Source organism: Siniperca chuatsi, linkage group LG3 (genome assembly GCF_020085105.1).
Source record: "Siniperca chuatsi isolate FFG_IHB_CAS linkage group LG3, ASM2008510v1, whole genome shotgun sequence".
NCBI classification, from domain to species: Eukaryota; Metazoa; Chordata; class Actinopteri; order Centrarchiformes; family Sinipercidae; genus Siniperca; species Siniperca chuatsi.
Genome location: NC_058044.1, coordinates 3,196,063 through 3,209,208, shown reverse-complemented (window position 1 = coordinate 3,209,208; position 13,146 = coordinate 3,196,063). Strand labels below are relative to the sequence as shown.

Here is a 13,146-nt window from a genome sequence, read left to right as displayed (position 1 = left end):
CACACGTTACATCTTATTTGTTTAATCAGCACAAAAACAGAAGTGTAAAAAGGAAGAACCGGCATGTTACGGGGTTATGTGCCGGATTATTCCCGGCTCTAAAAGAAACATGAAACAGTCCGGCACGAATCCCCGTAAGATGGCAGTTTGTGCTTGATATAGCGTCATATTCATAAGAGCGGTATCAGTCTTCTCCTTTTGCCAGAAAGCAAATAAGCATATCTCCCAGGATGACAAACTATTCCTTTTAACATTCGGCTTCTTTTGGTAACGGGGGAAAATGATTTGAGGAAAATGTTCACAAACGTATCGAAAAAACATTGTTTTGGCCAAAACGCCGCTACCATCGGGATTTGTATGCCCAGACCTGCAAACACCTCTTCATATTTAAGAGTTAACAAAACCAAATATAAATAGGTGAGCTGATGAGCATCTGCTCAGAAACCAGAAACTCTTTGGCAAATCACCATGCTGACATTCCTTCCTCTCATGCAAACAAGCATCCAGTGTAATGGTTCAAGTCCATTTTGTTTGATAAAGTCACATCTTGTATTGGTCGGTGCGTAAAATAAAAATCTTTTTGGCTTCGGTGTTTAACCCCTAAAACAAATTGAACAATTATTGTAAAATTAGTCTTTATTGAAATCATATTAGCAACTGTATAAAAAGCCAGTATTTATATAACAAGAGAGAACAAACTTTAACAACATAAGCAACCCTGGGGTAATGTAAACAACAAACCTAATCCTCTCGATGCAGACAAAAGAAAAAGAACACTCCCATCTCCTACAGAGCCAGTTTTGCAGGTCACAGGTTTTCCAACAACAGCAGATGGAAACTGTGATAATTGCAGTTGTGTGGAATTGATAAGGCGTGGCCCTGCCAGCAAAATTGAAAGGTATGTTAACACCTACAAATCTGCTGCCAGGAAAGTCCAGATTATTTGAGGTTCTCGGTTTAACTTAACGTGTAAAACAAAACCCTTAAGGGTGGTCAGAACAACCAGGAACAGGCTCACCCAAATGTACCTTTAGTGGTAGTTTGGTTTTATTTGTCCAGGTTTTGAGATTTTTACTGCCAAACTGGGAGTTTAATTGAATTCTGCTCCAAAAAAATGACAGAAGATTCAACTGCAACATCACTTCGTATAAACAAGTTTCCGTGCTTGCTCTGGACGATCCAGACCTCGCAGCGAATGAATTGTTTTCATTGGAACTACTTTCGACCGAAGAAATAGTCCCTATGAAAACTGGTGAAAGTGGATCATTATATCTAAAAAGAAGCGTTGCTGTTTTTCAAGTATTTCAGTTCACCTTCATTGTATTTGGATCGCAGCAGAAATCTCATCTCATAAAGCTAAAACTATCTACATGATTAGATGCCACTTGATGCAAGTGGGAAGATCCTTTTTTTGTGTGAACCACCCCTTAAATAAAATAATAAATGCTGGCAAAGATAAAAAGCCCCTTCCTTCATGAATAACAGCAACACATACAACCACCGCTTTCAGCTAAATTCCAGCTAGATTAAAAGTTTCCCGTTAATAATCTGCACTGCTGCATCTGATAAAATGCCACAAGAGCGGAGCCTGGCTGAGGGTGAGAGATCTAGCTGGCTGCATCTGTAAGCAGACAGAAAACAGCTGGAAGGTGACTGGTTTGTTTCCCTGGTACAACAGAGTCAAACAGCAGCATTGACTACTGCATCTTCTTTGAATGATGTTAAAAACGGGTAAAAAAGCAGCTGAGACTGCACAATGGTGAAAAGTCCTACTCCAAAATGTTGCTCCACGTTGTTCCGTGCAGAGGTAACGCACGCTGAAGTCTTTTTTTTAATCCTCTTTGTGTTGCAGTTCTTCGATTCGCCCTCAGATTTGTATTTGCCTCCAAAAAACAGCCACAAGGCAAACCAACGATATATACTTAAACATGTTTTAAAAAAAGGTTGAGTGCTTATAGGGGTTAGTGATTTTTTTTTTCTTTCCTGGAGCTGTTTGCAAATCACATGAAATCCTTAAAAATCTGTTTCGGATGGAGAGAGGATTAAGGGTCACTTCAGAGAGTAAAATTTTAGATTTGATCAGTGCATCTTCAACTGTGCAGTCAGAAAGAAGAAGGTTTGAGGGTGATTGGGGGGGTACAGCATCACTCCCAACTTCTCCAAGAGGTCTCTTGAGTACCGACTCCCTGAGTGCACCGGTTCAGGCGTTATAGTGCATAGCTAGCCCCGAAGTACGGAGGTCCTGGATTACCTATTATTAAATAAACTTGAATCCAAAATCAAGTCCTCTGACAGTTGTATTACTAACCCCTGTAACCCGTGGCCATGTCTCCCTCACCCATGTCCACCTGCAGAATATGTGGACAGTCGTAGGGTGACTTCTCCCCCCCCTCTTTCACCACCACCTCCTCCTCCTCCTCCAAATCAATCGAAAAACACTCTGTTTTCACCGAGCCGTCCGAAGAGTCGTCATCTATCCTCTGTCTCTCTGGAGGTCGGCACTGCATGTACGAGGCGGCAGAAGACTGGTAATCAGAGCCGGCACTGCTGTCCTCGAGGTCCCCCTCCTCTAAGCTGACAATCACTGTAACAGGACTGATATCTGTGGTGGACACGGGGCAATACTTCATGTCCCGTTCGCTGGGGTTTGGCAGCAGTGGGTCCTTGACAAGAAGAGAGGGATAGGCAAAAGCGTTAAAAAACAAATAGAGCAACACAATTACCAAAGATTTGATTGTTTTTCCAATTTGACACCTTACCAGAGTCTTGGGTAGACTGGGTGTATTCTTTGTCCACGTCCAGGCCCTTGTATTATAGATGATAATTGTTACCACAATGATTACGAAGACAATGGCGGACAGCAGTATGATAAGCGTTATCATGTGGGCCCCTGCAATCAAAAAAAAAAAATTTAGTTTGGAAATGTGCTGAAGCAAAGAGCACTTTTATTTTGAAGGATAGGTTCACAATCTTTCAACTCAGGTGACCATTCGCACGCCGGACACGTTTTTGCTCGCAGCAATCATTCCTCTTGGACGGTAAAGAGATTCCTCCCTAATGCACTGAACTCCACAGTCCTTGCTCTGTGCAAAAACACATTCCCAAGCAAGTTTATCTGAACATAACGAGGTGAGAGGCTGTTGGACAGAAAGTGAATTGATCGCCCCAAAGTTAGTGTTTTGTGTTTAAAAAAAACAAAACATTCCTCTGCAGCTCAGCAAGGAAACTATCTGAGGAAACGCAAAGAGCCCATTCTGAACTAATGAGACTGTAGCTTTGGAAGATATCCACTTGAGTTGTCTAACTGATGTAGCCTCATATCAAATATACACTCAGTGTCCACTTTATTAGGTACACCTGGACAGTCTAATGCAATCCAACACAGCTGACGTCTGCTTTTATGATGCATACGGTGTTCATTTATTGTTGACACTGTCATAGAGGTGTTCATTCAATTTATGTTGTAGCACTGAGGTAAAAGTTAGTGTTTCTAATATTCTTATAGTTCTCAATATTATGTAGTCCAGTACAACACCACCTTTAACTTTGACCTCAGGAATAAACATATAATTGAATTTACTTAACATTATGTGGGGGGGGGTTGTCATTGCAAGCAACACCTTTCACATTAAACGCATCAGTTTTTCCCCCATTGCGAGGACTCGGAAGTCTCTCTGTCTTGCACATTTACTGTCTGGTTCTGTCTCAGTGTTTTCAGCAACAACTGGCACTTTTTTTTACAATAAACAAGCTCCGGTAAACCCGCTCTACACTACCTGCCCAGCGGCAAACAGCAGACTGACACAGCTCGAGACTAGCTGGCGAGGAAAGAAAGTGTCATCAGGTGGACAGAAACAGCTGTCCAGTGGGATGATAATGTTGCTTTGTGTCTACTGGATGTGTAAATATGCTACATGTTAGTTATGACAATTTAATAAGCCAATAACTTGTCAGGGCTGTGTGTCTGTCAGCTTGTGATGGAGGTCTTCTGTCTTTAAGTGACACAGTAAGTAAAAAAAATAAAACAAACAAACATAAAAACCGAACTAACAACAATAAATGACATTAAATGCAGTGTAGTTCCTTCGATCCTTCTCATCGTGGTTATGAAAAAGTGAGTTATTTCCCTCTGCGCCCTTTTTTTAAAATTCAGCTTTCAGATTGCCAAACTACTTCCTGTTGACAGTGGTGGAATGTAACTAAGTGCATTTACTCAAGTACTGTGTTTAGTTACTTGTACTTTACCTGAGTATTTCCATTTTATGCAACTTTATACTTCTACGCCGCTACATCTCAGAGGCAAATATTTTGCTTTTTACTGCACTGCAGTACTACTACTACTTCCTGTCCAGTGAAAACCACGTATCTCCAGATGTTTGTGATGAGCTGAAGGATGAAGAGTTTCCTTCATGTGCTGAGGAAACTCTCCTCCTCCTGAAGTTGAATGAACTCTTTAACCCCCCCTCGGATCAGCTGGGAAACGCATCGTCACAGAGCTGAAAACGTTGACTTTTTAGAGAAACGTGCTTCTCACAGGACAGCGATGCTGCAAACACGTGATGATCTTATAGACCATGATGCATTGCTGTAGATTAAACAGCTGTAATATTAATCCAGAAATCAGATATAATAAAACACTGACAGGAGCGTTTTACTGCACAGTGAGGACTTTTACTTTTGATACTTTAAGTACATTCAGCTGATAATACTTAGATACTAAGTAAGGTTTTGAATGCAGGACTTTTACTTGTAGTGGAGTATTTTCCCAGTGCGGTGTTAGTACTTTTACTTAAATAAAGGATCTGAATACTGCCTGTTGATAGCTGTGTCCACGCCGTTTATTTGTATGTTACAACAACTTGCTTTTCATCGAACACAGATACAGACACATTTTTGATGCAGCACACTGTCAGTCTTCGAAGAAGCCTTCCCAGCTCAGACTTACCCATTGCGTTACTGGGACAGATGCTGTCTGTCTTATTGAACAACACTTCGCCAACTTCATTTCCGGCCAGCACCGACCCTGTCAGTGTGACGCACTCCGCCACACCCTCGGGAAAGGGGACATCATATTTGCAGTTCAGCTGATTCACTGTGCAGTCCTCACCCCCATAATCTTTCTGAAAGTCACAGAACAGGTCATTAATATCAACATTGCTTTTTATCTTATTTGCATATTATTACAATAATGAACAAAGCATTTGACCTCCATTGTTTTGGGGTGGAGGCAGAAATCTCAAGAGACATATTTCTGAGTGAAGTGACCTTTTAACAAATCCCTAGTTCTTGTTGAGCTAAATCTGGCTCCATTTCAGAACTGCTTCTCCATATCCGACCCTAGCGGAGCCATAATAAACACAGCATCAAACATTTCTGCGCGTGACAGGGTCTGAAGATGGCGATGCTCGTCGGTCTGTCCAACGCTCTGGTCCAGAGTGATGAAGGTAGCTGGAAAACGCTATCTAACTCCATGAGACAGGCCTCTCATGAAGAAGGACAGTCGTGGTCCACGGGGGGACGATTCCAAACGGTTTTTGTCGAAAATGCCGACCTTTCTTCTGGTGCTAACACTGGGGAAAAGCTTTCGCTTGTACACAAGAAAAAAAAAACATCTAGTGACCAGCGTAAAATCTCAGGGTCTTTGGACAAAAAAAAAAAATCAGACTTTGGCTCAACTTTTGAGCTTTTGACTGACCTTCCAGATTTGTAAACTCCTTTTTCATACTGTTATAAACCACCGTGCAGTGTTGCTCCAACCGGCGCGTGCGATTTTGTTAGTTTTTATACTTTATATCCACTTTTGTACTTAATTTATCTTAGCTGTATTATAGTGTATTATATTTTGATTTGCACATCTCTTATTTCTTACTAGAAATAATTGTCTCGTTGCAGACTTATTTTATTATTATTTCTATTTCTATTCTATTAGTGCTTCTATTCCTGTGTGCACTGACGTGACAGTGAGCAGCTGTAACCCTCGGGGATCAATAAAGTATTTCTGATACGGACGTGTGATGTTCTTTAAATACACCCATCCTCCAAATGCAGTGCATCCCGTAGTAAAAAGTCTATAAACTGTATTTGTACTTACACCACCGGAAGTGACAGTGAATTTAAAGGTGGCATCATCCGGCTTGGTAGCCTGCTTCAGTTCACTGTAGTGGTGGAAGGGATTTCTGAAACTCACTGTGGCCCCCGAATCCTCCACATTCAGATTCACAGGAGGGAAATTTAATTTACCTGTGAAGAGAAATTCAAGTTTTATATCTGCAAGAGAGAAACTTGGCAAAGTAATTTCTATTTGTAACTCAAGCATCTTCTAACTTGAACCACGCTCAAGTGGGTTGCATCGGATTTACAGGGAAATAAACACACATTACTTACATTTTATATCAGCCGTCTTTAAGTCGTTAAAGCTGAATGATTTAGAGAGTGCTGCTGCAGACTGGCGGCCTCCCCGTAAGGCCGTTACATTGACATAGTGGTAGCTCAAGTAGCGCTTTTCAGATTCCCAGATGAAATGGCTCAGATCACACTGATGGTCTGTGGTTTCGATCACATTATTCCTTAAATATGAGCAACAATACAGCAGATTAATCATTCATTTTACTAAATCCGATCAGCAGCCAAAGACAGTATTCAGAAACAAAAACTCGCATGCTAGTCTTACCAGTTCTACACAATACAAAAGAAGTCGCTGATTGTACTTACTAATCGACTAATCCAATATTATAATTAGTATCTATTACTACCATCATTATTCTACTATTCATAACAGCACTAAATAGGTTCATGTGCAGACTGACAGTTTAATCTGAACGCAGTATTCTGTTTAAACTTTATCATTTTTAACCACAATTTCAACACAAAACTTCTGCTGCTGCTAGGTTAACAAGTTACAGTGCAAACATTTAAATCACATTTAACTATTAATCACACCAATTCAAGCATTACCAAAGTTATATTTTCTTATTTCAAGTTTAGAGTAGTTACCCTTCAGAACCCTGGATGTGTACCCTGAAGCTGGTTTGCGGTTGCTGTGTGCTGTACTCCCAGCTGACTGTGACTTTGGGATTTTGGCAGCTCACAGTCACATTTGTTGGAGGCAGAACTGCGAGTGAGAAAAGAGGAGAGACCCATAAACAGACATGTAACCGAACACCTATCCATCGCAGACTATATGGACATTTGGATCAGCACACTGGTTCGGTATTTTGGGGCATTTTTGTACCTTTAATACCGTCAGTAAAGAGATGACAGGGAGGGAGAGAGTAACACAGATGTATACAGGGGGGGGGGTCCCCACACAAGACAATGTTGGACACACCAAAATAGTACTTTGCAAATAAGACGTACACTCAGTTGCCAGTTTATTAGGCACACCTAGCTAAAGCTAATGCAACTGTCCTGCGATAAATCCTACCTCCGCGAAGGTTATAGTGTTCGGTTTATGTTTAAACTGAAACTTTTATGAGGGTAACTTAACCTACCCTCACTGATATAAACAAGGCGGACAAAATAACAGAAATACCTGCACCACAAACTACATCTCATACAGCTGAATCAACACCTCTCGGAAACAGTTTCAGCACAAATCAGTCAGTCGTGGTTACAAAAGTCTTACAGGAAAGAAAGAATTGGTGACGAAGGCACATTTTATTTTATTTCTGCGAGCTATGCCGCATACTGTGTACCAAATAATGTCAACGTTTACCCACGCTGGCAGAGCTAGATGAGGGCAAAAGCATTTCTGTGCAGACACGACACTCGTACGCAGTTACAACACCCGCACGGCTACATATCAGCCATGCACGAACAAAAAAACCACATATTTGATTGTTATATTAGCACCAGAATGGGTGTGTGAAGCTGCAGCACATACTTTCTGCAAAACATTTCCAGTAACACGCCTTCAGTGCTTCACCACTTGTCCTACATCATAACAGCAGTGTGGTGGCAGGTAGCTGGCAGGTACAAGGAAGCAGGTGTAAAACAACAGGTACATAAATGCATTGTGGTTGCTCTTCAGCATTCCACCAGAGTCGTGCGTCAGTGTTTATCAGCTACTGCCTCGCCTGTTTTTTAATCTGCTGAGGAGAAGACGTCTCGTATAAGATGGGTATTAATAAAACAAGAATTCTGTAATCTCAGGTGTGCTTGGGCGGAACCAGGTGAAAAGGTATATTAAAAAGCATGAGAAACGAACTTGAATAAATCAAAATGTCAGTTCATTAAAACTGATATTTTTCATTTACAGGTGACAACTAATCGGAAAATCAATAACTGAACTGAGCTTTAGTTTTAGTCAAGGCTAGCTGCGGCTATCTCACAAGCTAGCTTTCACTCGATCGCTCTTACTTTAGCTGTCTAATTAGCGGTCTGCAGTAACTACACGGCCAAAGTACACTTTCTTTCTTTTTTGTTGCAGATTTAAAGAGCTGTTTTCATGGAAATTACACATTTCTACGGCATAATATTTTTTTTATAATCGGAAAAACAGATGTCGGAGAGTCAGATACAGCTTATAACTCAGTTTTGACCAAATATAGTTATTTGTGAAATAAATGAGGTTGAGGAAAGATGTAAAAAGGAGAAATAAACCGAGACAAAATACAACCTAGAGAAGCCAGCTGAATATAAGGCAGCTAAACCCCTCATGCATTTGAGCAGCTGGTATCACCTTTCCCTTAGATATTTCCAGCTAAAGTCACTCAAGGCAAAATGTGACGAGAAATATAATCATTTAAAACCACGTTATTTGAACACACTTGGTTATATTTCGTTATAAAGTCAGGTAGAAACCAAACAGCTCAATTCTTTTGTGAGAAAATAATGTTGTAAGTGTGGTCGCTGGTTCTAATACATGATTCCTGTGCAGAGCATGTGCTTATGGATTGGGGGAAGCGGTGAGTTACTGGTGTTTTAGTTATCGATTTCATGGCCTCGTCGATACTTGTCGCTGGATCAGTCCCGTTCCTTAACTTACAATGACTCACTTTATTTAAAAGCTGTCATTTGCTGTAGTCTTCTTCTTTAAACCGCCAGAACCTGGTCGTCACTGTGGCGTGAAACACGGACGCTTCACGCGAAATGACGCAAGTGTAATTTATATAGTTGTAGGTTTTTGAGGTGAGATCCCCGTCAGCACCATTTGCCAGTTTGTTTTATTGTCGGATGGTATGACTCGTTGGAGTATAGTGAGGGAATATATTTCAGTGTAATTTGGGGGAATATTTGGTGTGATTTCATTCCTGTATATGTGACCTCTGTGAATTTTGCTGAATTCCTGTGTGGCTTCTGTAAACATGTGACAAATGAACAGGAAGTGGAGTTTTGTTTTTGGAAGTGTTCAGAAAAAGTAAAAAAATAAGTAAATGAGAGTTCGGCGGTTGTTTTACCGTTGGCGCTGCCACCGAGCCGACTCGACGTGACAGTCTCACGTCGTCCTTATCATGTGGTTATCGATATAAGAAAGTTAGGATAAGGATGAGATCAATGCAGGCTAAAGATAAACGCTACAATCCCAATGAAGAGAAGTGCACTGGTATGTGCTGGGAAATGTGAAAACCTTTACAGTCTTATGTGGTTTTCAACCAGTCTGCAGGCTCTGACTCCCACCAAACATCTCAGCAGTTTATTTATTTATTTATTTATGAGTTTTAAGTTTTATTCTTGTGCAAATGTAGTAGTTGTTTAGGTGACATACGACAAAAAAAAAACCCTTAAAAATCTGTATTCAGTTTTGCAAGCACTTGGCAGTAAGAAATAATATTGGATACACTACATGGTCAAAAGTATGTGGACACCTGAACATTACACCCATATAGAAGATCGCTCTTCTTGTTTCAGACTTGGCTGCAGGGATTTACTCCCATTCAGACACGAGAGCATCAGTGAGGTCCAGCTCTGGCGATTTCATATGGGATGTCTACTGACGGACGGCGGAGATGGGAAAGGTTCCCATGTTTACGACTTTTAAGCGTCCAAGTGTTCGAGACAGTTGTATGCTTGCAGAGTTGGTCGCGTGAAGGTTAAAGATACGTGGCGGTCAATATGTCCGTTAACTTCTGGTTTTAATTAAACCACAGACTTTGGCTAATGCGAGGCGTCCATATTTGTTTGCCTTCTGTATTAATTAGCAAGTAAGATATATGAGAAGTTTTAGACAAATCTAGAGTTGTAATCACAACTTGGATGTTGACGTGGGAAAACTGGTAATTACGGAGCATTCTCGGCATTCCAGTTCATCCAAAAAAGGTGTTGAATGGCCAGTCAAGTTCTTCCACACCAAACTGGGAAAACCATTTCTTAAATGGACCCGGCTTTGTGTCGTGCTGAAATAGGAAAGGGATGTGGACGCAAACTGCTGACACAAACTTTCTGTCTATCGATGTATGCTGTATATCATCGAGAGCTCCCTTCAATGGAAGTATGTCCACATACTTTTGGCCATATGGTCTACTGGTGCATCTACTGCAGGCTAAACACTTTCCAAAGGAATGTGTAATTAAAATGTGAGCTATCCGGTTTCCCAAAAATACACAATGTTGCTGATCAGTTGGATTCTTCTGAGGCTGATTGAAAGCAGGTAAATCAAGACCTCACCCTTTCCTTGTTCCTAGTCTGCAAACACACGGACCTCAACCTTTGCTTTACGATCTCGGTTATTTCAGCACCATTAAGGCTGAGTCCTTACCGCAGCGGCGCGGGTTCGATTCCAACCCTCCGCTGCGTGTCACCCCCCATCTCTCGCTCCTTCCCTGTCTGCATCTAACTATCTGCAGCTGTCACCGTCCAATAAAAAAAAAAAAAGGCGAAATGCCCCCAAATAAATCTTTAAATAAGTTGGAAAGTTTTTGAGGAAGCAGTGTGAGCATGACACAGGTCCGCTCGGGACTGGTTTGTTGTGGTTCCTGAGAAAAATAATAATGAAAGCACCTGGACAGAGAAGTGAGGCGTCATTCACCTTTGGAGGAGAGCCGGAACAGAAACTATTGCCACATTAACACTTTTTCCAACTTGTGGTAACGTCTACACAAGTCTGAGCAACACACAAGCCACATTACACCTACATCTGCCCCGGAAAGAGGCAGGGACACCCAGAAACTCTCCACGCCGTTTTGCAATTATGAATTAAAAGAGGAAATACGTGTTCTCTACGGTTTGAAAAGAAAAACGTCCCATGATTTAAGCACCAGCCCTCAGGATACAGAAAGTTTTTGTCTGGCTGCTTATTAAGCTGATTATAAAGTGGCCATAAATTCACTGCATGGTAGAAAACATCCACACCCACGGGCGACTGATGAAGCTGGACCTCGAACACATTTATTACTCCCCCAGAAATATTTTTATACGCATCACAGCGTCCCTCAAATTTCTCTAAAAGTCTAACAAAAGAAAAAACGCTATTTTATGGCACATCACACTAAGTTTCGCCCGTAGTGGCCTTCCCATGATTAGCGTTTTAAATAACAGTGATTTCCATTATTGAGTCATCTAATTGTTCTGAGACGAATCAATTACAAAAGGTAGTTTATAACATCTGTGAATTATTAACAGTGATATTAAAAACGGCCATAACAAGTTTCAAGAGTCCAAAGTGCTTTCTTTCTTTCCAGCAGTAAGGAAAGACAAAATATTCGGTTTATGATATAAAAACAGACAAAAGCAGCTACTTCTCACATTTCAGAAGCTCGAACCAGCTGGAGTTTTTATACTTGATAAATGACTTCACAGATTAACTGTGGTTAAATCATTTTCTACATTTCAACTAATTACGTCCACCAAGGCGTGTTTTCGGTGCCAAATGTTAAAAAAAACATTTAGGACAGTTTCAGTTTAATTTCATGGGAAATTCCAACCATAAAGAAACTTTTTGATTCAAAGACGTGAACATTTTTACTCTCTGATGAACTAAAGCACTAAGGCAGTCTGGGTAACTACATCCTGGTGTGTATTTCGGTGCAGATCCAGTTGCAGATTAAACATTTCTAAACTTTTTTTTTCAATTAAAAATACAATTTGAATATTGCGCAGCTTTGGCAGAGGTAAAATAATGTTTTCTTAAATGCGGAACACACAATTTTCCTGTTTTTATGTGCTCATACTGTATAGTTTATTCTTGTGCGCAGAGCAATGAGACAAGCTGCTAAAATAAAAAGGATTAAATAAAATAAACACACTAAATGTTTCAGCACTAATCAGGTTCATGGACTTTTTTTCTGCAACTTCAACCTGAATACAAGACTTAAAAATAAGTAATTTTGACTATTTCTAACTAACGAAATACAAACATTTATTTTTTTTACATTTGAATTTTACTTTGCCTCATTATTTAAGTGTAACAGCAAACATAAATAATGACAAGTGCCCAAAGGTCAAGGTCTCATTTTGATTTGTCAACAACTAAACATCCGGATATGAATGTGAAGTTTACTTCATCTTCTTCTTTTATTTCAACAGTTTACTTCTTCTTTCTTTTTCTTTTTTTAGCAGTATTGTAGTTTAACAGTAACATGCGTGGGTCCCACATACAAAACACATCTAATCATTTCATTTAAAGATGATAATAGCAGCACAAAGAGCAACATGTAGGCAAACTGCATTATAACTGAGTGCAGCTTCTTACCAATCACAGCAGAAACTCCACTGATCAGAAGGAGCAGGCCAGTGAACCAGCGGTCCAGCATGTTTCAGGTCTTCAGACACCTAGTCCACCTAGCACCAGCAGAAACCCGGCTTACTGCTCAGCACCGAGGAGCCAAAATAAAATGAATAAAACCCCCCACGAGCCTTCATTAGAAACTACCTTTACACAACAGCACGTGGAGTTTCTCTTCCTGAAGTTCCCGATTTTCTTCTTGATTTCCACAGAAACCCCGCCAGTGACTCACATCCCCAACTCCGTGTCTGTGCTGTTAAGACATAAGACACACAAGACTCAAATTAACCTGCGTAATCAGGGAAAACACCTTGATGACGTCACCGGATACAGCAAAGACCGCGGATCTTATTTTTCTAAATAAAGGTTTAATTGAAAAGATGGCGAAGCTTAAATGAGAGAAAAACAAATCGAGCATTTTCTGACAAGCGAGTCTGCAAAAAAAAAAAGAAGAAACAAATACATGAATTCAGTAAATGCATTAA

General features: G+C 40.5%; 1 protein-coding gene across 1 annotated transcript; it reads right to left on the bottom strand.

Moving 5' to 3' along the window:
• Window positions 1–618: 618 nt before the first annotated feature.
• On the bottom strand, window positions 619–12,993 carry ifngr1 (interferon gamma receptor 1). The gene is made up of 8 exons (XM_044189521.1): window positions 12,809–12,993; window positions 12,629–12,717; window positions 6,994–7,111; window positions 6,385–6,566; window positions 6,092–6,240; window positions 4,946–5,120; window positions 2,760–2,890; window positions 619–2,663 (listed from the first exon to the last, which is right to left on the bottom strand). The coding sequence occupies exons 2-8, from the start codon at window positions 12,687–12,689 to the stop codon at window positions 2,304–2,306; spliced, it is 1,176 nt and encodes a 391-aa protein (XP_044045456.1). The 5' UTR covers window positions 12,690–12,717; window positions 12,809–12,993; the 3' UTR covers window positions 619–2,303.
• Between the last annotated feature and the right edge of the window lie 153 nt (window positions 12,994–13,146).

Excerpts from the sequence above, each read along its gene's own strand:
- ifngr1 (XM_044189521.1), bottom strand. The coding sequence starts at position 12,689 with ATGCTGGACCGCTGGTTCACTGGCCTGCTCCTTCTGATCAGTGGAGTT. Across the intron at positions 6,241-6,384 it reads AAAGACGGCTGATATAAAAT|GTAAATTAAATTTCCCTCCT; the intron begins GTAAGTAATGTG and ends TTCTCTTCACAG. Across the intron at positions 2,664-2,759 it reads CCAGTCTACCCAAGACTCTG|GACCCACTGCTGCCAAACCC; the intron begins GTAAGGTGTCAA and ends CTTCTTGTCAAG.